Here is a 21,021-nt window from a genome sequence, read left to right on the forward strand (position 1 = left end):
ATGCCTGAAGCAGGGAAGATCCGGACTCGGACAGAATCAAGCATATTTAAATGCTCATTTAAATAGACTCATATGTTTTCCACCCAGTAAAGGAATTACATACGGGAGCGATGGCTGGGAAGATACCGACAAGATTTCGTGCTGGCACAGAATTTGCTAAACCACTCAGCCGCGATTCGCTGGTCCCATTCCACTCTAACACCTTCTGTGCCAGGCACAAGGCAGCCAGAAAACCACAGCCAACGTCTCTGACTTTGAATTGGTGTTTGGGAGTGTTCATGACTCAGGGTACTTGCCCAACAGAAGTTGAAACTTCCCAGGCAACTCCCATGCAGCCCTCAGACGGGGACTTCCAACTGCCAGGGTCCCTGAGCACATCTCCTGCTCTACGTCTGGGGTGCTACCCTCCAGAAAATGGAAGACTTGGGCGAACATAAGCTCAAGGAACAGTACCAAGATGGCACCGGAGCGAGACGACTTCTTGCAAGCAGTGCCCAGCATACCTTCTAATTCTATCCTTTACGCTCATTCTATGCTTCTCAAACTTTATTATAACTCTTTTAAACTCTCTAACAATGCTTTAATTCACTACATTCTGCACTCTCTCCTTTCCTTCCCTATGTATGGTATGCTTTGTCTGTATAGCACGCAAGAAACAATACTTTTCACTGTTTACTAATACATGTGACAATAATAAATCAAAAAATCTTTCAATTGGGCAATACAAAGCCTTCTGGACTTGATCAATTTGTGTTTAACAATCTCAGATCATAACCAATATTCCCATTAATTCCCAATGGCAGCTATTGGTTCTGATTCTGCTCCCCCCGCCCGCCCCCCCCTCCCCCCCAAATCTCCTCTAGACTGTTGTTTAATTCCTTTCCTTGGCTCTCCCCTCATCCTCCTTTGCTTCACACCATCATCCCTTTTGTCATTTAGTCTCTCAGCCACCTCACCACAGATCCTCAGTGTTACTCTTCCCCTACTCGCTTTAAACCTGCTGGACCATGTCAGACACTGCCTCACTCTCTGCCCCCACACACACACCGCCTGCCCGGCTGAGCGTTTGCAGCATTTTTTTGATTGAAACTTCCTCTTAGATCAAAGTGACGGTGTCAAAACCCAAAGGCTGTGTGTGCCATTGGTCACGTAATGAGAGAGAAAAGAGAGGAAGTGACGTGAGGTCACTTTGCTACAATCTGGAGAGAGAATAAAGACACAGAGTGCAGGAGCTGAGATTGAGAGCGAGTGGGGAGTGTGAAATTAACCAGTGTACGCACCATGGGGCAGATCGAGTGGGCTATGTGGGCAAATGAACAGGCACTAGCTTCCGGACTCAGTGAGTAGCTTCCCAAACTCTCCTAAACTTTCCCAAACTTCCTCGTGTCCCCACAAAAAAAGTGTGTTTCTCTCTACAGAGTGAAACTTCTTGTAGAAACCTCACTCTCGGGGGATTAACTTTCTGTCTCTGAATTGATGGGGGTAACTTTTCTTTCTGCCTGAAACTTTTAACAAACACCAGCTGGACTGTGGAGACACGCTCACTGCTTGTGTTATTTCAGAGCAACAAGGAATATTGGGGTTCGTCTTTTTCAGCTCCTAAAACTCAATTTGTTAGGTTTTTAAAATCAAAAACAAAGCTACAAAAGATTCCAGTACTTTAATGTTGTGTCTTTCTATATACTGGAAACCGGCTGGCAATTTGCGTGATTTTAGAGCCGGGGTCATTTGGAAATCTGGTTGTATTTTCGTCTCCGATTTCATCACTTTTATTTCCTTCTTTTAGTTTTGCTTATCGGGGGCGTGGTTGGAGTGGCTGGACAGTTCAAATCCTGGGAATTTGCTGCTTATGGCATGTATCCTTATTTAAAGAACCCAAGTAATATTGTATTATAAAAGTATAATGTACATTTAAAAGAAAAACTCTTATTACTAAATATTTGTGAGCCAGTTTTAGGGTGGGAGGAGGATTGTGTGAAGCATCTAAGACCACTCAGGCCAAAGGGTCTGAGTTTTTTTAATGCTGTAAACTGCACGATCAAACTTTTGGTCATCGCTTCCAATCTGCCATTTTAATGCCTCAACATTTGCATGCTTCACGCCTCTGTGCTTTCTCACATTAATAGCAAGTTGCTGTACTAAAAATTGTCGCTTGACTTAAAAAGTCGGATGTAGTGATGGATGTATTTAAAGGCATTCAAAATACTTGTTTGTTGAGATCAGGGATGCATTCAGAAAGTGATGCCAGCATTTTGATTCCTGATAGATTGGCCCAGTTAGCCAGATGCAGAGTTTCTTTTAATTTGCTTACTTGGTATATGTGTGGTTGATTAGGCCAGCTTTTATTGCCCATCCCTAATTGTCCGTGAGAAGGCAATGGTGAGCTGGCTTCTTGAACCGCTGCAGTCAATGAGGTGTAGGTACACCCACAGTGCTGTTAGGAAGTTCCAGGATTTTGGCCCAATGACAGTGAAGGAACGGTGATATATTTCCAAGTCAGGATTGTGTGTGACTCGGAAGGGAACCTTTTGGGTGGTTGTCTTCCCATGTATTTGTTGACCTTGGACTTACAGCTTTGGAAGATGCTGTTGAAGGACCCTTGGTGAGTTGCTGTAGTGTATCTTTTAGAATGTACACACGCCTGTCACTGTGCATTTTGGTGGTGGAGGGGAGTGAATGCTGAAGGTGATAGGTTTTTAAAAATTTGTTCATGGACACAGTGCAGAGCAGTCTGATGCAATTGAGTAGCTTGCTGGTCCATTTTCAGAGGGCGTTTGAGTCATCTATATTGCTGTGTGTCTGGAGTCATGTGTAGGCCAGATTTCCTTCCTTTTAAGGACATTAGTGACCAGATAAGTTTTTACAAGAATCGACAATGGTTTCATGGCTAACATCAGATTTTAAATTCCAGATATTTATTGAATTCAAATTAATTTTGCCATGATAGGATTCGAACCCAGTACATTACCTGGGGTCTCTGGATTACTAGTCCAGTGACTATACCACCAGCATCTCCCCCACCCTAGATGGGATGCCAATCAAGCAGATTGCTTTGTCCTGAATGGCGTTGAGTTTCTAGAGTATTGTTGGAGCTGCACTCATCCAGGCAAGTGGAGAGTATTCCATCACACTCCTGACTTGTACCCTGTAAGAAGTCTCACAACACCAGGTTAAAGTCCAACAGGTTTATTTGGAATCACGAGCTTTCGGAGCGCTGCCCCTTCATCAGGTGAGTGGGTTTAACCTGGTGTGAGACTTCTTACTGTGCCCACCACAGTCCAACACCGGCATCTCCATATCATGACTTGTACCCTGTAAACAGTGAACAGGCTTTGGGGAGTCAGGAGTTTACTTGCTGCAGAATTGCCAGCTTCTGACCAGCTCTTGTAGTTACCCGATGGGTACCCTATTAGAATACTCAATAGATTAATATCTGGCTGATTTTATTGCCTCCTGGCATGCTGAAGAGGGGGAAAAATGGCAACCTTCCTCAAAATGTACGATGGTGATGTTCAGAAAATGGAACACACCCTTTGAGGATGGGAAGGAGTGAACATTTGACTTCCTTCTGTTTGATGGAAACAGAATAGCAGGGCAGTGAAAATGGAAGTGATGGACATACCGCCCTTTCCCACACTGCTGGTACTTTCCTTGGCATCACCCACAGGGTGGTTGTTTACCTGGATTAGGTGGGGATGTCAGTAAATAGGGTAGCACGGTGGCACAGTGCTGCCTCACAGCGCCAGGGACCCGCGTTCAATTCCAGCCTTGGGTCACTGTGTGGAGTTTGTACATGCTTCCTGTGTCTGTATGGGAGAATGGCCAAATGGCCTCCTTCTGCACTGTAGGGATTCTATGATTCTAATCTGTGTAAAGGAGGCTCCTATAATGTGCATAAATTGCCATTTTGATTGTCTGCAACGGCAGCCTGTATTTCTATAGCCCTTTTAATATGGAGAAATATTTCAAGCTGCTTTATGCAAATATTACCAAACATGATACCAAGCCACATATAAATATTGCGACAGGTGAGCAAAAGTTTGCTGTAAATTTTAAGGGGCACCTTTTTAAAATTAAAAGATGTGAGAGAGGTGGAGAGGCTTAGGGAGGGAATTCCACAATTTAGAATCTAAGCAGCTGATACCATAGCCACCAGCAGTGGAAATTGGGAGTGCACAACGGGCTGGAATTGGACGCGTGCAGAGATCTCGGAGGGTTTGAGATATTGGTTGGGGCATGTGCCGAGTGCACATTGAGCTGCATTGGAACAGTCTGCAGCTCAGTATGTGTATGCTAGTGAAGACTGGCCCTCCGATTGGATTACCCCCCCCCCCCCCCAGCCTCCACTGAGAGGTGCCAATGGCGCATTCTGTTGGTCAGCTGCCTCACAATTAAAATCCATCAACTGTCAGACTCCAAAAAGCCTTTGATGAAAAAACTCTTATCAGCTTTATATTGCTACAGCTATGTTTGATATCAATATAATTCAGCTGGTTCATGAAGTGGAATTTTTGATTTCCAAATGAAGAATTCCCATTGAGGTTTTCTGATCACATTATTGTCACTTGATGTAACTGACTTGCCGCGCTACAGCCGCCCGTCTGGCCCTCGCCTGCCTCACCCTCGCCCTCCTTGCCCTTGCCTACCTCGCCCTCACCAGTTGTAGCCGCCCCCCCACCTGACCCTCGCCCTCCTCGTCCTCGCCCACCTCACCCTCGTCAGTTACAGCCACCCGCCTGGCCCTTGCCCACTTCAACCTTGCCCGCTACAGCTGGCTGCAGAACTATCTTTGACTGTTCCCACATTTACTTGAATCAATCTTCTGCTTCTCCACAGTTGTCAGCATTCAGAAAGCACTTCAGTTTGTGCTTTTTTTGGATCCAAAGTGGATGACCTCAAATTTCTCCGTTAGACTCTCTTTTCCAGTTTTGCCCTCTTGTTACATTTGTCTATGGTTGTAACTTCCCGCTCCTACCTTTACTACTTGCATCTTTTTCCAACTTGGTATTTTCTGCAAACGTGGATGTACAACTCTAATCCTTCATTCAACTCATTGATAAATAAGGTAATAAAGCTGAGGCTCCATTACAGATACCTGGGGAGCATCACTTATTAAATCCCAATTGAAGTGTGTACCCTTTTATCACTGCTCTCTTTTTCTTGCCTCTGCACCAGTTTCCAATCCATATAAACCCCTGCTCACTAACGTCAAGTTGACTTGAAGTGCTACCCAGCCAATGAGCTATATTTGGAGACATCATTGTGATGTACGAAGTGCAACATGCAAATTTGTGCACACAGTCCCGCAATTAGTAATAAGACAAATGACCTGATAATTGTTCATGGTGATATTAGTTGAGGAAGAAATTCTGAGCAGAATACTAATTCCCATGCTCTTTGAAAAGTTCATTTTGATTTGATTTATCATTGTCACATGTATTAGCATACAGTGAAAAGTATTGTTTCTTGCGCGCTGTACAGACAAAGCATACCATTCATAGAGAAGGAAACGAGAGTGCAGAATGTAGTGTTACAGTCATAGCTGGGGTGTAGAGAAAGATCAACTTAATGCAAGTTAAGTCCATTCAAAAGTCTGATGGCAGCAGGGAAGAAGCTGTTCTTCAGTCGGTTGGTATGTGACCTCAGACTTGTGTATCTTTTTGCTGATGGAAGAAGGTGGACGAGAGAACGTCCAGGGTGCGTGGAGTCCTTAATTATGTTGGCTGCTTAGCCGAGGTAGTGGGAAGTGTAGACAGAGTCAATGGATGGGTGGCTGGTTTGCGTGATGGATTGGGCTACATTCATGACCTTTTGTAATTTCTTGCGGTCTTGGGCAGAGCAGGAGCCACACCCAGCTGTGAGTCCTCAGGTTTAATGTTTAATTCAAGAGGTGATGCTGCACCAAACTGTCAGCACAGCCTCTGCGTAGGTTTTGGAATAATTCCTCCATTAAAGGTTTCCGACTTGGCTAAGCTCAGGAAGAGGAACATTTTCACAACCCATTTGGATGCAGGCTCATTTTGATGTGGGGTGAACGTATTCGCTATCGCTAATTCTTGACCATAGTCAGCATCTTCTTACTCAATGGGCACTATTATCTATGTTCTAGAACCTGTACCTAATAGCTGAATTGTACCTGTTTTATTACAATCAGCTAAATGAGAATGAAAATTTAAATGTTCAACTCTAAAACTGTAGACTATAGCGAGGCTTCGGAACCAGATATTTAGTTCTGCATTTGATCCACTTCCACTGCTTTGTGAAGGGAGTGGAGACTAAAGTTCAGCAATGAACACATTAGAAGGAAAAAATGTTAAGCAGCTTGTAACTTGCTTGTCACCAGCCTAGTTACAAGAATCAACTCACAAGTTTCTTTAGATCTGGGTTGGGATGGAAGCTTTTTCCTTCCTTCTTCCAGTGAATCACTGAATTATATGTGAAATTACAGTAGATTTGAGGAGGAATGTTGTGACTGGCCGTTGGTGCTGTACATCTGGCAGCTATTCAGACTGTAGTAGTGAGCAAGTAACCTTTCTAGTGTGATATGTTTTGAAGGTGATGAAACTAGGTTAGGACATTGGAGAAAGAAGGACAGACAGTCTTTGCAAGAAGATTACCAATGCTGAATCATAGTGGCTTTGAATTTTTTTTTCTTTAACTTGAGCTACACAGTGCTGCAGGAGTTTTTGTAATTTTATTGGAATATCCCAGAGGGAAGAGGACGAAGGGAAACACTATGGAGCGACCGTAAGTAAATTATATTGCATAAAAGGGGGACTTTTTTTATCAAAGCTAAATAATCCCCAGTGTGTTAAGAATCACACTGATAACTAATCATAGAAACCCTATAGTGCAGAAGGAGGCCATTCGGCCCATCGAGTCTGCACCAACAACAATCCCACCCAGGCCCTACACCCATGTATTTACCCTGCTAATCCCCCTGACACTAATCGTCAATTTAGCATGGCCAATCAACCTAACCTGAGCATCTTTTGGACTGTGGGAGGAAACTGGAGCACCCGGAGGAAACCCGCGCAGACACGGGAGAACATGCAAACTCCACACAGATGGTGACCCGAGGCTGGAATTGAACTCGGGTCTCTGGCGCTGTGAGGCAACAGTGCTAACCGCTGTGCCACCCAATTTAAGATTGTCAGTGAGGCTCACAGTGTAGCATGTTTGCATGTGCTGGAAGCTGCATATATTAATGTACAGCGCCCTGTAAAGAACATGTACACACATTGCGCCTGTTTCAGCAAAACAAAATAAGTGACAGCCATTTGCTGTTTCATTCCTCAGGGCAATGCCTTGATCAATTAGAGTCAAGCTGTCTGATTTAAATTTCAGACAATGCTTAAACATCCATCAACTGGTCATTCTCCATGGCAACGCCTCTACGTCAGTCAGAGTCCACTTGCCAACCAAAAACACTCTCTTCTCAGACAGTATAAATTGTTGTTCTTTGTACGTTCGTCATTCTTGCAAGTTATCCTGATGAGTGCAAGATGAAAAGCTTTGCCAAAAATGTATTTTTTCAGGAATATTCAAGTAAATTATAAAGTAGAGAATTGAGCATGATAAAGAAATTAACACGGACTTAAAAGTGATTTGCTCCATATGAGTGCATTATTTACTTTAATTGAAGGAGTACTGTTGGTGCAAAGAAGGAAGGGGAATGTAAACTATTGAAAGAAGAAAATATATTCAATAGAAAATGTTTATTTTTAATATAGGATATTTGTAATATTTAGTATTATTTGATAATTTCATGCATTTTTTTTGTATCTAGGGGTCAGCGTTTTCTAGCAGCTGTTGTGAAGTTGTTTGGACCTTTAACCCGGAATTACTATATCCGTGCTATTCTACATGCATGGTAGGATTAAATTATGTATTTTGTAAAAACTAGCACTTCTCAAAATTGTGCAAGATGCCACTTGAAATTCACGTGGAGCAATGATTATATGTGTCGTTCCCTGATTGGTGTAGGCACGCACGTCTGTCATTTTTCAGGTTTTTTTTCCAAGTAAGAATGACCTGTATTTGGATTTGAATTTCACTCTGCCTTTTAAATTCTTTGCCTCAACGAAATTTATAACTGACTTCCTCAAAATAATCTGTCGTTTAAGACAAATAAATGAATATTGTCAATGTGCAAACCCATCACTCTTAATTTTGCACATTCCCATTCACTTCATTATTTAAAAAATCAATAGGCATTAAGTAGGGGTTGAAGTTCATCGTTGAGAAGGGATAATCTAATTATTCTATGGTTGGAATTTTACAGCCAGGCAGGATTTTTCAGTCCCGCCAAAGTCAGTGGAGTTATGAACGGCTTGCCGCATTTTCCAGTCCCACCCCTGCTGTGGCAGGGCCCTAAAATTCCGTCCTCCATGAATGAAATTGTCAAGAAGTTGTAATGGTCAATTAATTTGACAGAGAAAATGTTGGTATTGTACAGCGGGTTTCCCAGCACCTGCTAACGTGGTTAACATTTCAGGATGTGGAGATGCCGGCATTGGACTGGGGTAAACACAGTAAGGAGTCTAACAACACCAGCTTAAAGTCCAACAGGTTTATTTGGTAGCAAACGCCGCCAGCTTTCGGAGCGCTGCTCCTTCGTCAGGTGAGTGGGAGATCTGCTCATACACAGCAAACAGGGCATATAAAGACACAAACTCAATTTACAGAATAATGAATAATTATTGGAATGTGAGTCTTTACAGCTAATCAAGTCTTTAAAGGTACAGACAATGTGAGTGGAGAGAGCATTAAGCACAAGGTCTCTTTAACCTGTGTTTAATGCTCTCTCCACTCACATTGTCTGTACCTTTAAGACTTGATTAGCTGTAAAGACTCGCATTCCAATCATTATTCTGTAAATTGAGTTTGTGTCTTTATATGCCCTGTTTGCTGTTTATGAGCAGATCTCCCACTCACCTGACGAAGGAGCAGCGCTCCGAAAGCTAGTGGCGTTTGCTACCAAATAAACCTGTTGGACTTTAACCTGGTGTTGTTAGACTCCTTACAACATTTCAGGTACAGGTTCTTTGTGAGAATTGAATAGACACAAGGAATAATTTAATGGTCTGACATTAATCTGTAGAGGAAACGAACAGTTTGAAGTTCTAATCTAGAGAGAAAATGAATGGACTAAATGACTTACAGATTGTTTAATCAACTGGAAGTTTAATCACTAACAGAGGATGCTGGAAAAACTCAGCAGGTCTATCAGGAAAGAAAAAGAGTTAACATCGCGAATCCACAGACTCTTCATCAGAAAGGAATATTATCCCCACCAACTCTTACATAGAATCATATAGATTGTGTAGAACAGCAGCCCAACATGTCTGTTTGTACTTTGTTCCACATGACATTCCTTCTACTTTCTTTCATCTCCTTCTATGAGCATATCCTTCTATTTATTTCTCCCTTTTGTACTTCACTTTAAAGAGATCTATAGTAATTGTCTCCAAAACTGGATATTTCACACTCCCACCAATCTGCGTAAAGAAATTTATCCTGAATTCCTTATTCGATGTACTAGTTACTCTCTTACATTTATGGCCTCTAGTCCCCACCCCCCCCCATCTTCTCTTTGTCTACCCTGTCAAACCTCTCAATAATGTCAGAGAACTCTTATCAGCTCATCTGTCAATATTCTCTCTTCTAGTCTGGTCTTTTGATGGTCGCACCCTCTCAATTCCTGTTTAATCCTTGTGCATTTTTTCTTTTTCTGGTGCTTCTATACACTTTTGTCATATGCTCCAAGTTTTTTAAGTTTAAAGTTTATTAGTGTCACAAGTAGATTCACATTAACACTGTAATGAAGTTGTTGTGAAAATCCCCTCGTCGTCACACTCTGGCGCCTGTTCGGGTACACTGAGGGAGAATTTAGCATGGTTGATGCACCTAACCAGCACATCTTTTGGACTGTGGGTGGAAACCAGAGCACCCGGAGGAAACCCACGCAGACACTGGGAGAACGTGCAGACTCCGCACGGACAGTGACCCAAGCCAGTAATCGAAGCCAGGCTGTGAGGCAGCAATGCTAACCACTGTGTCACCATGCTGCCCTGTGTGGTCTAACCAGGGTTATGTTCAAGTTTAATATCTCTGTTAAATAATATAATATATCATGTCAGTGAAACAGTGCAAATACACTCTGCATTCCCTGTCTTTGGCCCGCTGTAGCTTTCCAACTAAACTCAATGGGTGAGATTTTCTGGCTGCACTCGCCCCAAGACCGGAAAATCCCACCTGAGGTCAACGGGCCTTTGCATGGCCCATGTTCTTCCCGCCACAATTCCCGTGGCGAGCCGGACAATAAAATTCCGCCCAGTAGCATTTTTCAGTCCTTTGGCTTTAGCATTGACTTTAACTTCATTAACTTTAGATGTTAACTATTTCCTAGTTGTCTTTATGGAAGGGAATATTGGGTGAATTTGTTATTACACCTTTTGTTCTTTAGAGTTTATTCATTTGTTTGCTAATTGTTCAGTCTGTTCGTCTGCCTTGTGCCAAATATCAGATAACCTAGAGGGTATCCTTATTTTATACAACCTCCAGGGATATATTCATTCACAATGTCTGGGTGATGTTGCGGCAGCTCAGTGACAGGCTAACTGATTCCGCTGTTTATTTAATTCTCTCCAGCCTTGCAGTACCTGGAGGCTTCATATTACCCACAGTTCTTGGCACGGTCAACCTTGGCATCGCCAGTCTCATCTACCTACTTGTAAGTATATTTTCCTAATCTTATAGAATTACAATATGTGGAATATAATTTTTCTCAATCGCTACAACCATTTCAGTGGAGGTTGTTGTATGACTGTTGGGATAATTATTTAATGCATTTAGTGCACTAATTTTCAAAATAAACTATGTTTTTTCTCATAAAATTACAAATGTGAACTTGCTTATTTTGATCAACTTGCGACTTGCTTATGTGACTCTAAAAGGAATCAATTTTTGGATTTGAGATTGTCAAGTAATTAAAAATAATTCTCACCAAGCAACTGCAGCCAGACACAATCAGATATATACTTCTGAGTGCATTAAAGTTTATTTATTAGTGTCACAAGTAGGCTTACATTAACACTGCAATGAAGTTACTGTGAAAATCCCCTTGTCGCCACACTCCGGCACCTGTTCGGGTACACCTGAGGGAGAATTTAGCATGGCCAATGCACCTAACCAAAATAAAGGTGTTATTGCTACATTTTTAGTATGAAGTAATAACAAATGCTCCCTATCACTTAATATCTTTCTGAAGCTTCCAACTGGAGCTAATACTGCCTAAATCCAGAGAGTTGAGCACAAAAATCTAGGCTTGCACTTTAATGCGACACTGAGTGAGTGCTGCACTGTCAGATTGTGATCTTTTGGATGAGATGTTAAACAGAGGCCATGTCTGCTCTCTAAGCTGGATGTAAAAGATTCCATGACACTATTTTGAAAAAGAACAGGGGAGTTCCCCTTGGTGTCCTGAACCAGTATTTATCCCTCCAGCAACATCCCAAAAACAGATGAACAAACCATCATCACATTGCTCTTTGTGCAACTGTGTGCTTTATCAAGGAAGCCATTTGGCCCATAGAGACTGCACCAACTCTCCGACACAGCATCTTTCCCTTGCCCAACCCTGCCCTATCCCTGTAATCTCACACATTGACCTCGCTAATCCCCCGGTCTACACATCTTGGGACACTAAGGGGCAATTTAGCATGGCCAATCCACCTAATCCTTGGAAGTGTGGGAGGAACCCAGAGGAAACCCACACAGACACGGGGAGAAATGCAAACTCCACCCAGTCATCCGAGATTGCAAATTGGCTGCTGTATTTCCCATGTTACAACAGTGACTACACTTCAAAAGTATGTAAAATACTTTTGGGTGTCTACGATAAATGTGAGTCGTCTTGCTGAGTTCACCAGTTTATCGAGTTAACATGGGTATCAACCAGAAAAAGAATTGATTTGATCCTTGGTCTTTGCCGAGGTGACTGATTTCAGCTGGGATGGCAGTAGGTATGCTGCAGTTTTCTTTTGCAATGTTGAGTTAAAAGAGTGAACATCTGTCATGGTTGAAAGCCTTTGCTGAAAGGGTGTTCATATGGACATCAGTTGAAAACAGGATCAGATAGCCTGGTGATGCTTGCTATTAAGGGTCAAGTGTGAATATTAATACCTGAACAAGACATCACAGACCCTCGGGTACCTCTGGAGTGAACATATGAAAGAGAGAGATGAGGAGAAAACATTGGAAAGTAAAATATTATGCAAGATATTGGTTTGGTTTTAACTCACTAACAAAAATAACTGTGGTTGATAGATATAAAGTTATGCCCAGAGTACAATCCTTGGTACAATTATAAGTGATGTGGAGATGCTGGCATTGGACTGGGGTGGGCACAGAAAGAAGTCCCACAACACCAGGTTGAAGTCCAACAGGTTTATTTGGAATCATGAGCTTTCGGAGCACTGCTCCTTCCTCAGGTGAGTGACAATGTTGTTTCCAAACCCTTCCACTCACCTGGTGATGGAGCAACGCTCTGAAAGCTCATGATTCCAAATAAACCTGTTGGACTTTAACCTGGTGTTGTGAAACTACTTACAATTATAAGTGGCAATGACAGTTGTTCTAAACAGGACTATCAGTGGATGAGGATGGATCTTGGCTTTGCAACCTAAATTTCAGGGTGCGCTAAAATGAGTTGAGTAAACTGAGTATGGTAGAAGATCTTGAATCTACATTAACGCTAGCCTTTTTCTCCTGGGAAAGAAGCTGCCGAAGGTTTCTTTAACACTGCAACAAATAGTGATGAAATTAATGTAAGCCTTCTTGTGACACTAATAATTAAACTTTAAAAAACCTTCACCAATATATGCAGAGAAATCTCTTTCACTTAAATTGGGACAGAAACAAAACACTCGGGTCACAGCAATCCATCCACACTCAGTTGCTTTAGTTCTGCTTATTATTTAAACATCATGGGGCTAAAACATTTCTAATGAAAAGCGAACTGCCTCTCGCTGTTTGTACTTTATTATTGAGTTGAGTATTTTCACAATATAATTTAGGGTAAATTACTTTTTTTAAAATTGCATTATTTAGCTCCTTTTTAAAACAATCGCACGTTTCGATGCGTTTCTTGGACTCGCTGAGGACCAGCTGGCTAGATTCCCTTCAAGCTGCGGATGTAATCAGAATTGCATCTGCCTTCAAGCTTGATGCCAAGGCACTAAACTGTGGCAATTTACAGCATTTGGTCACCATGTTAGTGCCAGCTCTGTGCTCGAGCTATCTGAAACTACCCCCACTGCCCGACTGTCGCCATAGTTCTGTATTAGCTCCTGCTTTTAAATTTAACAGCTCTTACAAGATGTAATCATTGCCAATCGCAAAGTATTCAGTGTTCCATTCCTCTGTGAATAAACTTCTCCTCTCTTTTACTGACCGCTTTAAACTATTGACTCAACAATCTTTCCCTAATCACTCTATCAAAACCCTTCATAATTTAAAAAACAATCCAATTAAATGTTCTCTTCACCTTCTCTGCTCCAGTAGAAATAGCACAGAATCTTAATTCTCTCTCCTCATAGCCATAGTTTGCCATCCCTCGCGTCATCCTCTATATTGCAGACTCTTTTTATGACTGTAATATCTTCCAGGTTTCTCTCCATCCATATGGTGTACAAAATTATGAGGGACATAGATAGGTAGAAATAATTCCCTTGAGTAGAGGGGTCAATAATCAGGTTAAGGGCAGAAGATTTTGAGGGGATTTGGGGGAGAATCTTCATCACCCAGAGGGTGGTGGGAATCTGGAACTCACTGCCTGAAAGGGTGGTAGAGGTGGGAACCCTCACATTTAAGGAGCAGTTAAATGAGCATGTGAAACACCAGGGCACACAAGGCAATGGACCAAATGCTTCAAAATGGGATAAGAATTGATAGGTAATGGATGGCTGGTGTAGACATGATGGGTTCAAGGGCCTCTTCTTGTGCTATATATCTCTGTGATGCTATGATTTAAGTATTGTTCTATTTCCCTTACTTCTCGGATTCCTGTTTATAGTAACTCCAATGAATGTGCTCTTTGATATATTTTTGGAGTGTGTGGATGATTTAGTTTGCAGCCCTATTTTTCCCTTTTTTATTTGCTTGGCTGTTCACACTTTTAAGAGATTGACTTCTGCTTGGCCTTCAAGGAGACTTCCAGTTTGCTGCCCAAGCTCATAGTTCAGAGGTGATGTTGTTTCCAAACTCTTTCCCAATCTGGAAGCTTAACTGTTTCAAGAAATCTGAATGTTTCAATGTATGCATGAATTAAGTATGCATTTGACTCTTGTATATTGATGTATATGATTCATTTGGTAGTGCAAAAATTGAGTGTTGCTGAAAAAACACACATTGTTGAAGCTTTTCATCTTGCATTCATCAGGACAACTCGCAAGACTATCAATATATAAACAGAACAATTTGGTCGTCTTGTGAATTGCCTTTTTTCAGCAATATATTGTGATAGGAATTTGATAAACAAATCAAAACAAAATGTCACCTTGGTGTACCAGTGAACACTTTTGAGGTTGAATTTGAGTCAAATTGATGGTGGAAGAGTAGAGAGAACTTTACTTTGCAACTCATTGTGCTGTACACAAGTTCTGAAGCTATTGTGAGAAAATGAAAATATGTAATGATTACTACAAAGCAAACACAAAGTGTGTTATTTAATTGCTAGGTAGAGATGACTGGGAGAGAGCGTTACAGCGTATTAGGTTGGAGGTTTTCACAGAATCCTACAGTGCAGAAGGAGGCCATCCGGCCCATTGAGTCTGCACCAACCACAATCCCACCTGGGCTCTATCTCCATAACCCCATGCATTTACCCTCGCTAGTCCCCCTGACACTAAGGGGCAACTTAGCATGGCCAATCCATCTAACCCACACATCTTTGGACTGTGGGAGGAAATCGGAGCACCCGGAGGAAACCCGCACAGATGCAGGAAGAATGTGCAAACTCCACACAGGTGGTGACTCAAGCCGGGTCCCTGGCGCTCTGAGGCAATAGAGCTGACCACTGTGCCATTGTGCCACTTTGGGGTGGTAGGGAATGATGCTGTTTATCTTCAGTTCAAGTCAACATCTGGAGCTTAGTTTTTAAAAATAGGCACAAATTATATGGAAAAAAGTGTCAGAGGTTTACAGCATGGAAACAGGCCCTTCAGCCCAACTTGTCCATGCTGCCCTTTTTTTTTTAAACCCCTAAGCTAATTCCAATTGCCCGCATTTGGCCCATATCCCTCTATACCCATTGTACCTATGTAACTATCTAAATGCTTTTTAAAAGACAAAATTGTACCTGCTTCTACTACTACCTCTGGCAGTTTGTTCCAAACACTCACCACCTTCTGTGTGAAACAATTGCCCTTCTGGACACTTTTGTATCTCTCCCCTCTCACCTTAAACCTATGCCCTCCTAGTTTTAGACTCCCCTACCTTTGGGAAAAGATATTGACTATCTACCTTGTCTATGCCTCAGTATTTTATAGACCTCTATAAGGTCACCCCGTCAGCCTCCTACGCTCCAGAGAAAAAAGTCCCAGTCTATTCAGCCTCTCCTCATAGATGCTCTACACATGCACAAGTGGTATGATCGCATACCTTTAAAGAGAAATTCATTCATCCAGTTAATGATTAAAAGAATAGTACATCAAAACTTTTGTTTCAGAATATTTACTGTATCAAGTAACTTGTACTTAATAGAAGTAAGTTCTTTTCATTTACTACGCATTGCGTTCTCTGTGCATTTACAGTTCTTGTAGCAAACAGTTCACAGGTGCTCCCAGCAGATCTGTCAGATCCAAGTTCCTTTATAAGCCAGGCCGTGTGAAAATATTGCTTTTCTTGCTCCACAAATTGTACTGTACAGTGCTGCCTGTAAACTGGCAAGATGCATTCTGAGGTTTTGTGCATGTGTAGAGCAGCTATGATCAGTTAGCCACTGCACACATTCATTGTAATTGTATCATGGCATCAGGCCGACTTGTCATTGTGAGACAGCATGCTAATATCATGATGAATCATCCTGATAGCTGTAAAGCACATGTTTAACATCGACTTAAGATTCTGCTATCTGTGACATGGTTTTACTGGCTATAATTATACTAGCAGCCAAGCAGAAGCAGAGGATAATCTCTTCCCAGCCACCCTGGGTAGTACAATGCACCAATTTTCACTAGCTTCAGGAGATGTGGTTTATAGGAATCTTTGGCCAAAGATCAATGTGAAAACTTTCTGATTCTGGCAGAAAAGTTTACACAGTTAGAGGTAGTGACTGAGTCCAGACTGGAGTTATTATGCTTTAATGATGGTGCTGATGATAAAGCTGTACTTGATGAAGGCCTCCCTTTATATTGGCTTCTTTAGAAGTTGAATGTTACGTCATTGTAAGAACTGATTCTGCCTTTGTAACTAGAAATGTCATAGATGTCTGTTGACGTGCTTCTGTTTCCTTTATGGGGTCAGCATTGTTGCCCATGTTGCTTTGTTCCATGATTACTTATTAGATTCATGTTTGCTGGACATGGCACACACCAGCTTGAGGTTAGTAACTGAGAGCTGTTGCTGGAAGCCGCAGAAAATACATACTACTGTCTGACCAATTTCCAAGCCTCACCAGTCGGTATTCTGCATAGTTCAGGAAAAACAAAGAATTCAAATGCTCCAGTGTGTTTTAAGTGCAAGAGCAACTCCATGGCCACCTTAAGGGGAGCCTCTGAGTGTTGGGTCTTAAACAAGACACAGTTTCTCTTGTGGATTACTGTGCCTTGGAATCTAACTTTTTTGAGGTCTCTGTTACAATGGACAAGTTGGGAGATGGACTTAAGACTACTTTGTTAGATTCCACACTCTTCAGTGGCACGTCATTATCAGTTCCCACACAAATCCCTCCCCATCCTACAGGAGTTCACACCAGCCAAGGCCCATTGAGAGAGGGGACAGGTGAAGCAGCTTTGTGGGTAAGAAGTCACCTTTCCAAAAGTACCCAAGCTCACCCATGGAGTAAAGAGTTAGGCAGCCATAGTATTATGAGATATGGCGCCAGATGTTGCAGCACCATTCCATTAAGAGGTGCGTGTCTGTCTCCAACATGGGGCCCCTTTAAACAGAGCACCCTGCTGCCAAACCTTCCTTCCCACTGAGGCAATAGACACAGAACAAAAGATGCCACTTGGAACAAAAGAGCACTCCAGGTGAGTCAATTGAAAACCAATTCTCATTTACAGTAACAACCTGGCCTGGGGGCTAATCACAGTAAGAAGTCTAACAACACCAGGTTAAAGCCCAACAGGTTTATTTGGTAGAAAATGCCACTAGCTTTCAGAGCGCTGCCCCTTCGTCAGGTGGAGTGGGAGTTGTACTCCCACTCCACCTGACGAAGGGGCAGCGCTCCGAAAGCTAGTGGCATTTTCTACCAAATAAACCTGTTGGGCTTTAACCTGGTGTTGTGAGACTCCTTACTGTGTTTACCCCAGTCCAACGCCGGCATCTCCACATCATGACTACCCTGGAGGCTAATGCCATAGCAACAGAATTTACACAACAATACAATTAATTTCAACACTGAAAACAACAAAATACAAATTTGGCAATGAAGGAGAATTGGCAGTTTGGCAGGTACAAGTATCTGTCAACGGAGCCTTAACCCGTCAGCGAAAGGCATCCACAATAACAAAATTAGTTAGCTTCGGCTTTAGTTGTATCTTGTTCCAGTCATTGGCAGGGCAAACTGAAATGAGCAAATACTCCGCTCACTTTTAGTGACCAAGTTCTGAAATATCAACCATGGTTATATGCACTTATCTATAATCCTGATTGAACCCACATTTTCTGAATCAGAGGATAGCCACAGAGCTCCTAGTACTCTAAGGAACTTTCCACTCAGTGCAAGTTCAGTTCAGCTCTGATGAAGAGTCATCCTGATGCGAAACGTTGGCTCTATTCTCTCTCCACAGACGATATCAGACCTGCTGAGATTTGCCAGCATTTTCTGTTCTGGTTTCAGATTTCAGCATCTGCAGTATTTTGCTTTTAATTTCAGTTCAGCTCCTGCATCTTTTGATGTCTCTTGCAAACATGTCGGGGATGGTTCTCCCAGCCTGCTGCGCTGCTTTGGGCGTTTCGCGGTGCTCCTCCTGGGCGCCACGGCCTCCGCGCGCCTGTGGCAGCCGGACTTCCGGCAAAATGTTCATTTTGATGTGATTAGCGGGCCCACTCAGTGCTATGCTGCCGGCCTCTCCAGCGGGAATAGGCCACCTGAATTTCAGAGTGAATTACGCTAGTGCACGGAGTGTGGGAGATTCATTTTTGAAACACTCGCTTAAAAAAAAAGTGTGGTTCACTCCAGATTTTATGTGAATTCCACACTCGTCCCCGTGTCATTTGCCAAATGCGTCTGTGGGCAGTAAATTGGTTGATTGCATTGCTGAATGGTGTCATTCTATTTTTAATCCTTGTTTTAGACATTGTTTCCTTGTTATCTACGCGATCAAATCTTTTTCGTGCTCTTAAATACCTCAATTAGATCACCATCTAGTGTACTGTATTCAATATTGGGCACTGCTCCTCGAGAATATATTTGGCTTTGAGAAGAATACAGTACAGCAGAATTGTATTGGGGCATTAAAGGGGTTAAATTGTGAAGACCGTTTGCATAAACACAGTTTATACCGCCTTCCGTTTAGAGGTTGAGGGGTGATCTAATGCCTATGGTAGTGTCATTGTCTGAAAGATGAGAGAGCTTCTATTTCTCGATTTCTTTTTTCAGGCTGCTTTCCGAAAAGAGGAATGGAAACCCATCCAGATGCAGCTGTCTCAAAAAGGACATGTTGGGAAGAGTATTCATCAGCCACCCTCAAACCCCCCACCACGACCACCCGCTGAACATCGGAGGAAACCAGTGGATGATACAGTCGCTGGAGCTGGCCACGTCAATGCCACACCAGTCACGCTTACCTCAAACTGATATAACTCCTCGCATGATCACTGTAATTACTAACCTGTCCTTTTATGTTACTGAACACCTTACTGCAGGGCACTGGAGTATTTAGGACCAAGCTACGATCAAATTGTGAACAGTTTTTTAAAAATCTGGAATGGATTATTCTCCCTTTTGCAACAAAGAGATAATCAGCTGCTTGGTTATTTGTCAGCATAAATGTTTGTGTAATATTGTTACCTAACACTCTCCTGTTTCAGTTTCCAGAATTTGGTTTCTGTTGTTGATGAGACTTGTTCTTTGCAAAGTATTAATAACAGTGGGCTAACTACTGCCATTCTATATAATATCAATAATGGTTAACAGTTGGATTAACAAAAGAGGAAGTAATTGATCTGTTCCGCCTATCATGTACATAATATGATGTAAGCACTTGAGGCATTCTTGTCTATTGCTTCATTAAACTGGAGCCCGTACAAAACTGCGATTGATGGATCGTGATGCTTTGAACCCATTACGACAATGGGAGGTGATGCAATTCCCTTGAAGCTCACACACACGCTCATAACTAATTGTTACCTGTCTAATTATTTATTTGTCAAGACTTCCTGTACATCTTTATTAAGCCAAACCCATTTCCCTTCAGTCCAGCAACGTGAGGGGAAGCTGAAGAAACGGAACGTCCTCCTAGACACTTGCCATTGACAAAGTAAAATTTTATTTATTAGTCACAAGTAAGGCTTACATTGACACTGCAGTGAAGTTACCATGAAATTCCGCCAGTCGCGCCTGTTCGGGTCAACGCACCTAACCAGCATGTCTTTCAGAGTGTAGGAGAAAACCAAAGCACCCAGAGAAAACCCACGCAGACACAGGGAGAATGTGCAAACTCCACACTGATGGTGCCCCAAGCCGGGAATCGAACCCGGGTCCTTGGCACTGAGGCATCTTTGAAGTTGTTGCATGGCCATTTCAACAATTAAACTTGGCATCGATGATCTTTAACTCCTAACTTCAAAGCAGCTTCAATCAGTCTGCTGAAACGAATCTTCTATTTTCCACATTTCATTGCGGTTTCCAGTGCAGCCATTATGGTTGCAATGGATGCTGGTATTTGGACTTTCACAGCTATGTCCACTTCACCTGCCCAGGTATACAGAACGTTTCTGCCACTAACCTGCAGGGGGCATAATTTCTGTGTTTCATCAGTAATGTTAGTTTTGAGGATGTTGTGTGAGCTCCAGCTCGTCTGTATTTAATCACAGGGATTTGGCTTAGACAGCATTGCTTCATGATAGATTTATATGAATGTGGGCATAACGCAGCAAAGGGACAACGCAGTTCATTTATCCTCATATACACACCTACTCACCAGGAATCCATGCTGGAAGTGGCCAAATTCGACTTGCTTCTAATTTTTATGGCCAATGGACAGAGACCTTTATCCTGTAATTTACATTGAACTCAAATGTAGATGCCAGAGGTGAAAGCAGTGTGCTCAACAGTGTCAGTGTCGCAACATGTAACTATCTCAAATTATACATACTGTGCCTTAGCTCATTATGTACCATGCATCACTACTCTGTCCATGGGTAATCTATGATTTGGAGACATTGTATCCCATTAATATTGACTAATGATGAATGACTATGATATCATAAGAATACTGGGTTTCTGTCAAGCTATCCAAATATTCATTTATTTGCCAGCTTTGAGTCTGCATCTCTTTCAGTATATGTTGGAAAACTATTGTTACAAACTAAATCAATTTCTGCCTTGTCGTAACCATATTGTTGAATGTAGTTATTGTGTAAACTGTGTTGTTTCCCTACAGTAATATTTATAAGGGTTATAATGTTTGTCACTCTGAACAGATCAGACCCTGGCTGTGGCCTACAATATTACAATGGAAAATAAATGAACATGATGCTGCATTATCTGAAGTTTGTAACAATAGCACCTTGTGTACGGCACGGCTCAATGTCGAGGAAACACCCCAATGTACTTCAGGGGGGAAAATG

General features: G+C 42.2%; 1 protein-coding gene across 1 annotated transcript; it reads left to right on the plus strand.

Moving 5' to 3' along the window:
- Positions 1–1,002: 1,002 nt before the first annotated feature.
- Positions 1,003–19,151, plus strand: cyba (cytochrome b-245, alpha polypeptide). The gene is made up of 6 exons (XM_078210710.1): positions 1,003–1,339; positions 1,787–1,856; positions 6,673–6,747; positions 7,790–7,873; positions 10,654–10,735; positions 18,830–19,151. Exons 1-6 carry the CDS (start codon positions 1,282–1,284, stop codon positions 19,025–19,027), a joined length of 567 nt encoding a protein of 188 aa, XP_078066836.1. The 5' UTR covers positions 1,003–1,281; the 3' UTR covers positions 19,028–19,151.
- The last annotated feature ends 1,870 nt before the right edge of the window (positions 19,152–21,021 follow it).

This window comes from Mustelus asterias, chromosome 4 (genome assembly GCF_964213995.1).
Source record: "Mustelus asterias chromosome 4, sMusAst1.hap1.1, whole genome shotgun sequence".
Classification (NCBI taxonomy): Eukaryota; Metazoa; Chordata; class Chondrichthyes; order Carcharhiniformes; family Triakidae; genus Mustelus; species Mustelus asterias.

What these genes read in the sequence shown, in the direction of transcription:
- cyba (XM_078210710.1), top strand. Translation starts at nt 1,282, where the DNA reads ATGGGGCAGATCGAGTGGGCTATGTGGGCAAATGAACAGGCACTAGCT. An exon ending in GAATTTGCTGCTTATGGCAT is followed by an intron (nt 1,857 to 6,672) that starts GTATCCTTATTT and finishes TGAGCTACACAG; the next exon opens with TGCTGCAGGAGTTTTTGTAA. An exon ending in CCAGTCTCATCTACCTACTT is followed by an intron (nt 10,736 to 18,829) that starts GTAAGTATATTT and finishes TTCTTTTTTCAG; the next exon opens with GCTGCTTTCCGAAAAGAGGA.